This window comes from Denticeps clupeoides, chromosome 17 (genome assembly GCF_900700375.1).
Source record: "Denticeps clupeoides chromosome 17, fDenClu1.1, whole genome shotgun sequence".
NCBI classification, from domain to species: Eukaryota; Metazoa; Chordata; class Actinopteri; order Clupeiformes; family Denticipitidae; genus Denticeps; species Denticeps clupeoides.
This window is the reverse complement of record NC_041723.1, coordinates 15,973,897-15,989,279: the sequence shown is the minus strand read 5'-3', so window position 1 is coordinate 15,989,279 and position 15,383 is coordinate 15,973,897. Positions and strand designations below refer to the sequence as shown.

The window sequence follows — 15,383 nt, the reverse complement described above, 5'->3', positions numbered from 1 at the left end:
TATTTGTACACCAGTAAATACACGTTTTGGAGTCAGCATGACAGCCATTGAGTGTTAAAGATTGTTTATTATGATGCAAAGTAATACTTTAATTCTAAGGGGACCATCAGTACGCAGTATTTGTTTAACAGTTATTAGAATGTCACTGTACTGTATTCTGTACGATCAACCTTTATTTACTTATATTTCCAAATTATTACTAAATGTATTACGGGAATGCGCGGCTGCCGAAGCCCATCCCGGGACACTGGGGGGGACAATGCGGGGACTTACACACACAGAGACACCTATGGACAATTCAGTGTATCAGCTAGTGTAGATGCAGAAGGAAACCAGAGAGCCCAGAGCAAACCCGCATCGACACGGGGAGAGCAACACAGCGCCAGAGAAGGGATTTGGACTCATTCGAACAGGATGTGAGGCCACGTCGCTAAAATTTAGATATAAATTGTCATTAAAATTAATGTAACATCACAACCAAGAGACATACTTAATATTTTAAGGCACTTAAAAACCACATGAGCACATGTAACAACAGAAGCTAGTGTATGTGTGACTTCTGAGCTTTATTTGCCATAATCGTAAGTAAACATACCAGCAAGGCACAATGACCAATGTAGGGTAAATACATGACAGACTTTCTTAGTTAACATACACGGATTAGCACGAAATCCTTAATGATGTATATATTATTAAAGTACAAAGCTCCTCTTATTATGCAATATAAAAACACAGAATAAAAAAAAAAAAAAAAAGTTTTTTTTTTTTTATAAAACGTGTATATTGATTTTGGCTCTGAAGAACAATTACCCTTTTAACAAGGAAAGCTGGACTGCACATAAATACACATTACACAGAAAGTCAATGTGACCATAAATATACATCTCCAAAAATAATTTATAAAATTGTGTAATATGGGGAGATATCTTTCAAAATAAATCCATTTACAATGCAGACAAAACATTAGACCACATGATACAGTTCATAGTCTCGATTAAAATCACTGCAGTAAACCAGAGGTAGGAAAAATGCTCCCCAACCTCCCACTCACTGCAGTTTCTCACATCATCAAACAACTGGCAAGCACGTTTTGATAGTCAATGTAAAAGACCCAAATGCATATTTGTTATTGATTATTTCATTTTCTTAATAACATAATCAGTTATGTAGAAACCAAAAAATACATTTTAATGTACTGAGCCACCACGTGGACTACAAGAAAATCAATCAGGAAAAATATAACAAAGGGATTTCTGATCTTCACATCATGAATGCTCTCCTCCACATTTGCAGCTACTTTTAGAAGTGCTATGCTTTGATTGTAACTGCAGAGAAAAAAACAACAAAAACAAAGCATATATTATGTGGAATGAATATGAATGTACATAATCTCTGAGATCAAATACCTGGTTTTAAGAAAATGCGTTAAGAGTAGGGATGCAACAATCCCAAAAATGGCAATACTGTTAAATCTAATCCATCAAACCATGATCCCAACTTCAATAAAATAAACATTTACTTTGTTCAAAGCCAGTAATAAAAATAAACAATATGTCCCAGCAAAAATCTGGCAAGTGTTATGTACCAAAAAATGTGTGCACTGTAATATTTTGAAAACATGTATAATCTCATGGATGTAACAGGCCTGAATACAGCATAAAAATAAATATAAAACATATATAAATGTGTACATTTTGTACGAATATGAGACGAAAACAGAAACAAAGCTGGCTGAAATGACAATGGAATTTATGCCAATTTCAGCTAGAACGTAACATGAAAAAAATCTTCCCATTTAAGAAAAAATGTAAATAATTCATTTTAGATATCTGCATTGACTGTAAGGCAACAAGATTTTAAGTACCACATTTCGCAGCTGCATATTCAACATTTAAAGTAATTATTCACTCAGGAAAATGTTAGCAGCTTCTGAGTGGTTCACAGTCACTCTCCTTCCTTGCTTCCTTGCTCTGGCCGCACAAATCCACCACTTCTGCTCCTAGACATCGACTTTGGCTCCCCTGGTTGTGCTCCCTGCAGTCTACAGTCTTCCACATCATCCTTCTCTTTATCATCTTCCTTGTCACTTTCAGGCTCCTTGACCTTGTGTACGATTAAGAGGTGTCTGTTTAGAGCTTGCTGAGACGTGAAGCACAGCCCACAGTGCTGGCACTGGGGGGTGTCGCTGTGAGTCTTGTGTTGAGGTATATGCTCCTGGAACTCGACTCTGTCCTCAGACGTGAAACCGCATTTGGAACAGCGGAACTGGGCCTTGACTCGCTTTTCAGAGGAAGCCTCAAGAATACTGGATTCCCTTCCCGCCCCACAATCCCCTTCTGCAGTCCTCTTCTGTCCCTGCAGGTCAAATACACACACACACACACACACACACACACACACACACACAGAAATAGATTTTTTTGTATGTTTAAATAGACCAATGAAGGTAAAAGGTAAAGAGGAGACAAGTCAGAATCTAACCTCTCTCTTGCTTGTTTCGTGCCCGGCCACCCTGGACATCTGACTAAAGTCTGGGTTTTTTATTCCATGCATTAAACTGATGTGATTTTTCAGCATGAAGTGCTGTGTGAAGGTTGTCTTCTCATCTGTGCAATACCTTCATAACCAAAACAGAACATAAATAAGTCATCAAATGTTAAATGTATTTTAAATGTAACTTTAAATGTATGGCATATAAAATATTTCTCAATGTATTATGTACTAATGAAAAACCAAACTTACCAGCATGTGTAACCTTTTTTCTTCCCATCATGGTTATTGCGTATGTGTCGCCTGAGACTCATGGTAGAATTAAAGGACCTCTCACAATGTCTGCATGGATGTATTTTCACTGACTGCAAAGGTAGATAAAAGTTTTATTATCATAAAGAAACAACAATGAAACAATCTGCATTGCTCTCAGAGCCTCAAATCTACATGCACATGGCATTTACATTTTTTATATTTACAGCATTTATCAGACGCCCTTATCCAGAGCGACTTACAATCAGTAGTTACATGGACAGTCTCCCTGGAGCAACTTAAGGTTAAGTGTCTTGCTCAGGGACACAATGGTAGTAAGTGGGATTTGAACCTGGGTCTTCTGGTTCATAGGCGAGTGTGTTACCCACTAGGCTACTACCACCATTTAAAATGATCTTAATGGTAAAGTCATATTTTGAATCTGCCTGACTTTAAAATATCTGTGGGTGCGATGGCTGGGATCATAGAGGATCCACCAGGTCAACCTTCTAAACAGCAGCAATGGCTGGCAATTCAGTTCTGGTGATGTGGACCACTCTCTATCTCTCTGCACTGTATCGGTCATACCAAGCTGTGTTTTCCCATATCCATCATTCGGTTCTGATGGAGACTAAAGATGCACAGATGTATGGGACATCAAATAGTGTGTTTTTTCTATTTTTTAAGCATGCAGTGAACAAGTGTAATTCTTAGCGATAGAAAAGGGCGTCTGCTAAAGAATGTAAATGTAAAATGTAGGACTGAACCAAACCAATGACAAATTAGTGCACATACAATACGTCACTCGACACAATTTGATAGACTAATAAATAAATAGATATTTGATGGCAGCTTTAAATACAGGAGCTCAGTCTTCCCTGAATCCTGCCCCGAAAAGTGCCTGTCAGCTTGTTCAATAAAAAACTGCTATGAAATCTGAGAAGCACAGATCACTATAACTATGAATTCATGAGTAAAGATTATTTGTGTGTGTCCTTATTTAGATGCAAAATATGCAGCAGCACTAATAAAAAAAAAAACTGTAAACCAATAATTCAAAAAATAAAAAGGTAAAAAAGGCGACCCACTGGTCTTTAAGGTCAACTGTAAACTAGGGTGTTCCTACCTTCCCATGACTGGTTTTGAGGTGGGTGACATACGATTCTCTGTCAGGAAGCCAGAGAACACATTCTCCACAGGTCCAGCCAGCGCTTTTCAGGCTCATGGCACTGCTGCTGGTCTTACGGGGGGCTGGAGTTTCTCTCTTGGCAGCAGGGTTGTTGGGATTGCTTACTGCCAAATGAAGAGTTGTAGAAGGGGAATCTTGGCGGTCTGAAGTGGTCTGTGGTGGGTTTATGCTTCTCGCAGGTTCAGCTCTGTAGACCCCACCATGAACCTCCTGAGAGCAAAAACAATATTCACCTTCATTTATAGATCCACGGTCAGAACTGAAGAGAACTCTAAATAGCCACACCAACCTTGATGTGCTGCACCAGTAGAAGCTTCTGGGGGAAAAACAAGGTGCATTCAGGACACTTGAATACACAAGTAGCAAGCTTTTTGGCACGTTGACTAAAGTGCTGCAAGAGCAGCTGCTTTTTTTTGAAGACCGTTTCACAGGAACATTTATACACCATCCTGCAGAAGGAAGAAGCACAGTGCTGAGAGTCGGGGGTCACTGGACTGCAGAGGATTACAGAGCCTTCGGCGTCAACTCACTGTGGAGACGTTTCGCTGCCAGAATGCTTGTTCTTGACGTGCAACACGCAGCCGTCAGACGACTTGAAGGCAACTGGGCAAACGGTACACTTGAAGAAGACCTCGCAATGCTTCTCCTCGATGTGACTCTTCAGTACAGAAGAGGACGTATAGACTAGGTCACAATGAATACACCTGCCCGCCCAGCACCGAAAGGAAACAATTAGCTAGAACGACTACAAAAAGACGTGAAAACTGCGGCACGTGCATTACTTACGTGTACGCAACCTTGCGGCTGTAATGAAGGCAGTTCTCCTTCACGTGCTTCTGTATGTCCACTGAACGACTGACTGCGCCACACTCAGGGCAGCAGTACGGGGACTTGTGGGCGTGAACGCGTTGATGGGCTTTGTAGCTGCACTTGTTTGGCAACAGCATGCCGCATCCTTTACAAGTCTACAAAAATAAGAAATACACAAAATGTATTTAATATTCTTCAAAGTATTTAAAATGTGACTTTAAATGCGTAAAATAAACAAAATCTTTTAACATTTAACGAACATTAAAAGTGTGCAAATATTTGAGAACACTGTGACATTGAAATGAGTCCTCTGCTTTTAACCATCACCCTTGGTGAGCAGCGGGCGGCCATGACAGGCGCCCGGGGAGCAGTGTGTGGGACGGTGCTTTGCTCAGTGGCACCTGAGCATCTGAGGACTGGCACAGTCAACCTTCCGATTACGGGTCCGTCTCCTTTCCCGCTTGACCACGCGCACTGCCTCCACTGTTCTACTGCAATGCGCTTCACTCACCAGACTGTCCGTTTCCTCTGACTGTCTTTGGTAATGACCTGCCAGGGCTCTGTAATCCGACATCTGCACGTTACACTCCAGACACTTGAGGCCATGTCGGATCATTTTGTCCGGGTACAGAGGCATGACCGGTTGGCTTTTGGCAGACGTTGCCGAGGCTGCAGCTTGGGAACTCCTGGGCGAAGAACACTCAGCTGGGGGCGGCGAGAACATCTCTTCAGCAGGGATTGGCTTCATGAAGAGCTGTGTGCACTGCATCACGACTCCTTTATTCTTGTGCTCGCGGGCGTGTGCCAGCAAGGCGCACTTGTTGAAGAACACCATGCTCTTGGAGCAGTGCGTGCAGGTCACTTCGATGTGAACGCTCTTCCTGTTGTAGTGGAAGGCCAGGCTCTTCTGGAGACCAAACGAGTCGCCGCACTCCAGGCAGCAGTAGCCCTGAGCAGGCAAGCTGATGTTGCTCTCAGCTGGGGGGTTCAGGTCAGGCACGTACATGGGCACTGGGTTGCCGTCGTTCAACAACCTGTTCAGGGTCCCGGCAGCAGTGGTAGGTATGGCCGTTCGGGAACTGGGCGTGGCTTTCTTAACCTGGTGAACCAATGGCACGCTGCTACACATGGCCGATGAGGACAGCTGGGGCTGGCTCGGTCGGTGGGAGGAAGTCATCGCAGTGACCGAAGCAGCAACGCTGTGAGGGACCAAATTGAGGTTGGCCAGGTGCAGCGCTTTGGGCAGGAAACGTGTCTTAGTAGGACGGACCGACTGGGTTGATGTTCCCTTTTTTTGCTTAGTCCTCCTTGTAACACCAGTTGCATTCTGGGATCGGGCTGCTTTTCTTGAGTTCCCAGTTTTTTTTACCTTTGACGAGAGGGTTCTCGATGTTCTTGACGATGGTGCTTTGGGAGCGAAAACCCCTCCATTCTCAAACACTACTTCACTAACCAGATCTGGTGAGGGACAGATGGGCAGTGGCTTTGATGACGATTCCTCGACTGAGGACTGAGATGGCGACATCTCAAAAGAAGACTGAAGCTCCTCAGCTTCCGAGTCAGGTAATACACTGGTAGCCGTTCTCCTGATTTGCCCAGACAAAGTTTTGATGGTCTTTATTCTAACCCTTGGTATGGCTAGTGGAGAACCAGAGGCAACCGCAGGCGATGCCTTGCCACTGCTGTCGCTGCATATGCTCATCGGGCTGTCAGGCTGTTTGATCAGCCGCTTCACGACTTCCAGGGGACTCCTCGGGCTCCTTGGTGACATGGGCACTTTCGGACTGACCTTTACAGCCTCTTTCGGTGGTGTGGACACCGCTTTAGTGTTCGTTTGCTCATGTAAATTCTTCCAAGCATTAAGGGCCTCCAAAGCTTCAAGACATGAGGACAATTTTGAGGTGGAGGTTTTGACAGATGTGCGAGGCTGTCTACTTGCATCAATCGCTGAGTTGTTACTCTTTTCAGCCAAATTGTCACTGGGCGCCATCGTGGGGAGATCAGAAATACAGAGTGACCCTGCCTTGCGCAGATCTTGGAGGTGAAGGCTCTGTTCATCTCTGACAGTCTTACGAAAGCTCACGGTCTCGTCGAAATTGTCCGCTTCACGGCACTGATCAATCACGCTGTAGGCCTGTGTTTTTCTTTGATTGTCTGACACAGGAATGTCCACAGGTGGAAAAAAGGAGTCTGTTGAGAAATAAGGTTCCCCCATTTGCTTCGGCCCATCACTAATCCCATTGCTCCGCATGTCTTCAGATTCAGGACTAGATATAGGGCTAAACTGTGGCTCTGTTTTTGAAATGGGCAGCCTTTCAATCTTGTACAGGGGGGGGATCTTATCCAAGAAACTCCTTGAACAGTCTCCATTGAGTGGAATGCCGTCTAGTTTAGAAAAGTTATTATTTGAGACATGGTGTGTTTCGAGGGAGCCTCCTAAACCCTTGAATCCATTGTGCTGCAGGTGTCCATGAAGTGGGAGCTCCTTCTCCACAAGAGATTCAAATGATTCCTGACGGCTGGTGTTCTTCACAATAACACTGACTGCAGGAACCTCAGTGGCACATGCAGCGTGTGGGAGCGACACGTTGTCATCAATGCACATCCCCGTGTGCTTCAGGTGATTCTCCGTCTCGTCGTGACTCCCCCGAATGGATTCTTTTGCACCCAAGCTGGTGGGATCAGGGATGTCGAAAGCAGCCAGAAGATCATCAAAGTCAGGGGTCTTCATATCACCCATTTTCAATACTTAAACTACAATAGAAATGAAAACACAGCAATGTTATTTTCGTGATTGGCCCCTTCAACATCTTTACGCTTATACAAAGTAAGTCTTCAGAACTGACTCATAGACAAGGAATAACACAAACTTCAGGAAAGTGGGGGAGTTGATTGCAGTGTTTGACGATCAATAACAAGTATTGATCACACATGCTTGACGAACCTCTATATACCAAAACAAAACAAAGCGATTAATCTATTCCATGATTAAAATCATATTTACCATGTGCATGAATTATTATTCACCACTGCTTTTATGTAGGGCTATCCATGGTGCCTCCTGCTTCAAGTCTTGTTGGATGGATGACATAATTTCCATGGTCTTGCTTTCAGTTAGCTTGTCAAAATATTAATTTTCAAAAGCATTGAATGTCCATAAGAAATACTCAGATAGAAAAAAATAAATAATATGATAACGACAAGTGAGATGAACTACAGATCTCCGTGACTAGTCACAATCATTACATTTCATGCAAATCCGACTAGTCACCCGTGTTTACTGCTAGCTATTAGCCACATGCTAACGGCTCCGAGCAATAGTACGTGCCCTAGAGGGCTAAACTTCCACAGATCCAGAGGACGCGACAGCGGGTGGAAAACTGTAACAAGTGCGACGACACGTCGGGGGTCCCGTGAACTGCTTAAAACGTCCACGTCACGGCGCGTTGCTCGGTTTATGAGTCTTGTTAGCTAGTTAGCGCGGTGTGCTAAATGCTATGCGGCCAGCACAGATGCTAAACAGGCCACAAGCACCAGAAACGGACTTTTGGTTAGCGCTGCTGGACGCTTATACTTAAAAAAAAAAAAAAAACATAAGAAGATGCAGAAATAAACCAGATAATGCGAATACGTCAACGAATACCAAGACTCGCTGCTGAGGTTGCTGACACCCCGCAATCACGCCAGGACAGTTCGGGTCTTCCTGTCCGCTCGAAGCCCGTACACCCAAGCATAGAAATAAAGAAACAGAGCGGCAACGGACACTGGATGGGGAGTGGGCGCCATGTTGGCTCTATTTCTGTACCCATGAGGGAAAGCAGCGACAGATACCTGGGACACCAGGGCACTGTATGATTCGCTCAGCTCTTGTCATCTGCGGGTATTCAGGCTTTCATTTGCCCTGATGTTGTCCTGATGTAATGAAGGACAATGTCCCCAAATTACGTTCCTTGAGGATTAATAAAGTTTTCTGATTAAACAATATTATATGATGCAAAATACAAGTACGGGCATTTGAGTACATCATTTTTGAGTGCTTCAAAATCCAACATTACATATATTATGTCAAATGATTTTTATTTTCAAAAGACAGGTAGGAATTTAACTAAATTGAAACTGCATATTAGTACATTTAGTGCATATATAAATATTCCCAGAGGTGTTTAGCACTTATTGGCCCCTTTGCCTTCACTCTGTGGTCCAGCTCACCCCAAACCATCTGGATTGGGTTCAGGTCCGGTGACTGTGGAGGCCAGGTCTCCACTTTCTGTTAAGTGCAAAACTCCACATGTGTTCATTCATAGTTTTGATGCCTTCAGTGAGAATCTACCAATGTAAATGGTCATGAAAATAAAGAAAACACATTGAATGAGAAGGTGTGTCCAAACTTTCGCCTGTACTGTATGTTGTAATATGCAGACTTTTAAATCTATGCAGTCAAATGTCACACAATAATTCACACAATATCAATGCATCAATATCAATGTATGTCTTCATAAAATCTTACAGCTGTTTAAATTCAGCGCTACAGTCTGGCTTCTTTCCCAGCTACACTTTGTATAAATAAACTTTCACCTGTCTGCCCACAAGCCTAGATGCTTGCCTTGGGCACAAAAAATATCGCTGCAATCTGCCAGCTATCTTTATTTTTCAACCTACTGCTCTTCTGTGTAAATGTGGGCTTTTTCATGAATCTCATAGTCCTAAAATAGTATTATTGTTGAAGGTACCTAAGCTACTCTTATATGTTACATAAAATTGATGTTAAGAAATATTAAAATAATATTTTCAAGGTATTTTCAAAAAACAAGCTTTGTAGAAAAACTGCTGGATCACTACTGTCATATTTCGCTCACTGGCGTGTAAGTGTGAAGAGTATTTTCTCACTGAACTGCTCACACAAATATTCCTTTGGTCCTGCAAATGCTCCTTTGGCAGTGCGTGGCACAGTATCTTTAAAGGAGGAGTTCCTAGATAGAATATTTATATGCACATCATCACCCAGGAGTGCTGCTGCTGTCTATGTTTACCCATATTCCATTAACTGCAATTCAATGTAGTCTTCTAAAGATTAATTGACATCGTGGTCCTGACATGTATAATATTTCATCATCATAGCTGCAACTGCAGCTCTTTTGAAAACTTTTAAATGCATGTGCCACATTTCTTTTCTATAGAACACATTTTCAGTTTTAACATTTTAGAGACCGGTCATGAATACCATTATAAAGAATCCGTGAAATGCCCTTGTCCATCTGAGGACCCCTGTACTTTACCACATCACCCCATCAGTGATAAGCATTTTGTTTAAAAATGTTTTTAAAATGGAGTGCTCTGATTCTATAACATTTAAACCTAAAGGCACTTATGTACTTAAAGGCCTAGCGGGTAAGGAAGTAACCAAAAGGTTGTGGGTTCAAATCCCGAATCAAGGTACAACTGAGGTCCCCTTGAGCAACCGTCCCCACAGAGTGCTCCCAGGTTGCCCACTGCTCACAAAGGATTAAAAGCAAATGAAACATTTTGCTGTGTGCACCGTGCACCGTATGACAAAAACAAACACTTTTACATTTTCACTTCACAAGTACTCTGTCTTGCCTTTACACAAAAATGAACCTTGCATTCTAATTTCATTGGCTTTTTTCATTAGCCCCTTTATGAGGCCTGTCCACAAGGTTGAGAAGTGTGTCTGTATGAATTTTTGACCATTCTTCCAGTAGGGCATTTGTGAGGTCAGGTGCTGATTCTGGACAAGAAATCAGGCATTTACTGTTCTCCTGCAATCCAGTATCAAAGCACCATGGTGATTCATCACTCCTGACAACATGTCTCCATCTGCTTAAGTCCAGTGGCATTGTGCTTTACGCCCTTGCACCCAGAACATATCAACAACAACAACAACAACATTTATTTCTTATATAGCCCAAAATCACATACAGTATGTCTCAATGGGCTTTGACAGGTCCTACAGTTGACACCCCCCACACTTGACCCTTCTGCACACAAGGAAAAACTCCACACAAAAAAACTCTAGGAGAGAGAAAAAAAAGAAAGGAAGAAACCTTGGGAAGGAGTGATACAGAGAGGGACCCCCTTCCAGGGTAGTGTGAGCCTGCAAATGGTGTCAGTGCAGGGTTGGATATGATATAATGAGTCCTACAGTTGTAGGGTTGGAGAAGTATCACATGGTGATGTAATTCTTGGATGCAGTTGATTCATTACATTGAGCTTTCTACACTCTGTTATTTAATCTGAAGGTCTGTAGCTATCGAAAGCAGAGCATGCACTTGACCTTTCTCTGTGGTTTTACATGGCTTACCAGTTCGAGGTTTAGTTGCTGTTGATCCTACATCTTCTACAAATTGTGAGGAAATTTCACAAGGTGTTCTAGTCCACCAGTACAATACCGGAAGTCACTGAGCTCCCGAGAGCGACCTGTTCTTCCACCATTGTTTGTGGACTAGGGGATTGATTTTATTCCCCATAGAAGTGACTGGAACACCTGAATTTGTACCGTTCCGTACGTCATCTGGCGCTCCGCTCCAAAATTCCTGACCACAGTTTCATGTTTGCTCTGTCTAGTGTTTCCCTGAATACCCTGATTGTGCTCATCTGTTAGTATTTAGTATTAGTAATGTCTTGTTCTGTCTTACATCAGCTTCCTGCGGCTAGTGTGTGCATGTCTGGGACATTTTTGTTAAAACTATTTTTTCTGAGATGATGGAGTCCTTTCCAATCCCCACCATACGACCCAGAATTCAATGATCTGGAGGGGTGTCCCAATACTTTCCCCGAAATTGTGTGTTTAAATAACAGCTACTATAATAAAAAAGTATGAAGGAAAGTGCAAAGAAAAGTGTCGGCCAGATGAATGTCCTGTAAAAGTAATGATGTAATTAAATTTACCCACGAGGGTGAAACTTCTACGCCCCTCAGACATCACTCGGTATGATCTCTATTCACTCACATCAGCATATAATTTAATGCACATGGATTTAAATTGTCTACTCTAAAATACACTCTCCCATGGCATCTCCAGGACTAAGGACATCTGGATGTTCTCATTGTTAGTATCCACTGCAGCCATCAAACTGCTCAGTGTGAAATGCAGTGGGTGTAATTAGAAGGGAAAAACATGTAATCAAATCCAGAACAGGAACATTGGATTGAAGACAGGTGATATCATTGTCTTCAATAAAGTTGGTGTCTTTACATGTTTAAAGCCAGGGGATTGGATCATTCTTATTGGACATTGTTGGAACCTTTTGAAACCTTTTTTTCTTTTTTAAAAGCATGCCTGCAAATACTTTCTTAGTTCTCTTATTCCATAGACAGGAATGACAAAAATGAATTTCTTATTGATCCATTATATCCTGCTCAGGTGGAATATGAGTGAGACCAGCCAGCACATGCTGTTGTTTCCAGGGCATTCACTGCTGTGCCCAGTTCTCATTAGTGTGTGAATTCTTGCACGTAACACATCAGAAAAGATTGAACTTCTTTGACGTTTCTCTAATGACGTTTCTCCTGCATAATTCATCGTTGCAAAAAGGAATAAATGAAATTGCTTAGTCTTGAGACATGTTGGCATTCAAAGATACAATATCAAGTGTAATTTCTGCTTTGATTAACTCAAGAAGTGCTTAATAATGCATGTCATCGCCTTAAATTTGGAGCGCCCTGTATGCATTTCCATTCCCTCATTAGACCAAATAATGTGAAGTGAAGCACAGATTACGCCGTTTCATTCTTGTCCGGGTAAAAAGGAATATTTGTGGAAAGGTTGGATCTGTTTAACAAAGAGCCAGTAAAATATTCATCAAAGTGATGAATGTCATGTTTAAACACACACACACACACACACACACACACACACACATAGGTCAACTCAGTCCATATCAATTTCTGCAGTGACGCTCAAATTTTAGTATTACTGTCATGCAGTGGATTACTTTAAAGTCTCAAGCATCCAGTGCAAAACTCTGCATCTGCCCCCAACATATCAGTTGCCAATAATAGTTAATATGAACTTAAGATGACTTAAAAATGTACAACAATTTTACACATGTTTCATTCATTTTGGTAAGATCTTCTAGCTTATTGATGCACCTGGCTATTGCACACCTTTAGGTCAATGGCTCGTGTTGCTCGTGAACTTGGTGTGTTTATTAGGGTGGTAGTAGCCAAGTGAGTAACACACTCGCCTATGAACGCGTATTTGAACCCAGGTTCAAATCCCACCTACTACCATTGTGTCTCTGAGCAAGACACTTAACCCTAAGTTGCTCCAGGGGGGGACTGTCCCTGTAAGCGATGCACTGAGGTCAACATGGTCCCCAGGGTTTGCTTTTGGTGGAGGACGTGCAACAGTCTGGGATCACCAGTCAGCACAAAGCAGATTTGGTTATTGTACATGGATCAGTCACTGCACGATCTTACCTCAGAGACATCATAGAACCCATCATCATCCCCCAATTCCGCCAGCACACCCCCAACTTTCTGTTCATGGATGATAATGCTACACCACATCGTGGCAGAATCGTCACAGAATGGACTTCAGGAAGCTGGTGTACCTCATATGTCCATCAATGTCCCCTGACCTGAACCCCATAGAGTATGTCTGGGACCAGTTGAAGTAGAGACTGAATGATTATACCCCACCCCACGTGACCTGGCAGAACTGCATGTAGAACTTGTGGAAGTGTGGAATCATGAAGCTACTGAGGAACATGAAGCTTCGCTGTCAAGTTGTCATTGCGGCAAATGGTGGAAACACCCGCTACTGTTATTTGGGGATATTAAACTAAATTTTGGGGGTAATAAATAATAAACTAATGGAAATGTTTCCTCTCATACATTATTAGTAATATCAAATTGAACTTTTATTTATTTCATTAAAACTTAGTTGTCTGGAGTTAGTTGTCTGCCCCGTTTCTGCTGCAGATTGAACCCAGGTTCTGGAACCCAGCTCCTGTGGTTCTTTACATTTACATTTTACATTTACATTTATGGCATTTATCAGACGCTCTTATCCAGAGGGATTTGAACCTGTGACTCTGTAGTCTTATGGTTCATAGGCAAGTGTGTTACCCACTAGGCTACTACCATACCATACCATACTTTATTATTTCATTTTATCCTATATGTAACATGTAAACCAGTAACGTTTGGTGCATGTAATGTGGTGGAACTGAGGTGATGTAAGCCAAATAAATAGAGATTAAATCCTAGCAGCAACAAGTGCAAGTGCTTTTGTCTCTTGGCCACAGGCAGGGGGGCTTCAGGGGAAAAAGGTTGGGAACTAATAATCTTAAATCAGCATCTACCTGTAAATTATCCCTCTCTATTTCATCTCCTAAAATAAGCAGAACTGAACAAAGTTCATGCCAGTCCGCCATCCTCCATGACCGCCATCCTCCATCCAGGAAAACTAGTAGATGATCAGCCAATGGGCGTCACAAAGTCATTCTGCTGAAAAGTTGCATTATGAAATAAAAAAGCTATTGAGAGCAACGCAATTTTGAAATAAAGGCTGATTCTGAAAAAAGTGACATTTGGAATAAAAACTGCTGAAAATGAAATAAAAGGCCTCTGAAATGATCTGTGTTGTTGGGTAAAAATTGGGCAGTGGTTTGTATGTAAAAATGGGGCAGTGGTGGCCCCACTTAAGGAAGTGGCAGAATGCAATATATTTCACAATAATTAGCTGTATATAAAAAATGTGTTAAATTATTTTAGAATTTTATGTTGCTATTATATATCATTGTCTTATTTATTCAAATGGCTATTTATTTAATTACGTCATATTTATTTATTTAATTTTGAACACTTTGGTGTACCATAGGTGTGGGTTTAGAGTCGAGTGTAAAAAGGGAACACTGCAACTTTTAATTCCAGTACTTTTTTCTGGCTCTAAATCAGATGGGTAGGATTTTAAAAACCACAGCCCTGGAGGAACAATACGGGTGAATCAGGACAGACCCCGAGTGTTCTCCCTTCAGGGGATTGCAGATATTAATCCTGAGATGAACTGATAGAAAGACAGACAGCAGGGCCGTGAAAATACAAAGAGGTCTGAGACAAAGGGAGCGAGATCCAGAGGTTCTTAAGGTCAAGAGATGTGACCTACACTCTGCCTGTGGATTTGTAGATTACATTTAATGAGGGCTCAGTGGATTTTTGATTACTTTCCAGGTTTACAGCTGACCCGATATGTTTTATATTCATGAATATGAAATTGGAAGATTGAATGTATTATGAATATCTGTGGTGAGATGGACCAAGATGCCAGAATTCCGGTATATTAGTGATCACACCTCTCACTCTGATATTTCCCAAATGGCAAATTGAATAGAAGTAGGAGTGTGGCTCTAAAAAACAAATTAGGTAATCAGCAAAGCCATTTACAGAACAATTTTAAAGAGCAAATTTTTTTTTTTTAAAGTTTGGCATCAGTGAAGCATGACGATTCATTTTATTTTATGTGTGGAAATCCATAAAGAATGACTATTAGCACCTGTTCTTTATTTCAGAAGCTCCAGAGTCAAGCAAGTAGCCAGCGAGCAAAGATCATTTTGACATTTACACAAACTGAAACGACCAGAAAAACTGGAAGCACCATTGGGTTTTATGCGATTCTGTC

At 41.8% G+C, this 15,383-nt stretch overlaps 1 protein-coding gene across 1 annotated transcript; it reads right to left on the bottom strand.

The window, feature by feature from the left end:
* Positions 1–612: 612 nt before the first annotated feature.
* Positions 613–8,333, bottom strand: znf592 (zinc finger protein 592). The gene is made up of 9 exons (XM_028959192.1): positions 7,746–8,333; positions 5,253–7,495; positions 4,718–4,896; positions 4,462–4,635; positions 4,221–4,380; positions 3,869–4,141; positions 2,743–2,855; positions 2,482–2,617; positions 613–2,355 (listed from the first exon to the last, which is right to left on the bottom strand). Exons 2-9 carry the CDS (start codon positions 7,479–7,481, stop codon positions 1,945–1,947), a joined length of 3,675 nt encoding a protein of 1,224 aa, XP_028815025.1. The 5' UTR covers positions 7,482–7,495; positions 7,746–8,333; the 3' UTR covers positions 613–1,944.
* Positions 8,334–15,383: the final 7,050 nt, after the last annotated feature.

What these genes read in the sequence shown, in the direction of transcription:
- znf592 (XM_028959192.1), bottom strand. Translation starts at nt 7,481, where the DNA reads ATGGGTGATATGAAGACCCCTGACTTTGATGATCTTCTGGCTGCTTTC. An exon ending in CAGAGGAAACGGACAGTCTG is followed by an intron (nt 4,897 to 5,252) that starts GTGAGTGAAGCG and finishes TTATTTTTGTAG; the next exon opens with ACTTGTAAAGGATGCGGCAT. An exon ending in GGCAGCGAAACGTCTCCACA is followed by an intron (nt 4,381 to 4,461) that starts GTGAGTTGACGC and finishes TTCCTTCTGCAG; the next exon opens with GATGGTGTATAAATGTTCCT.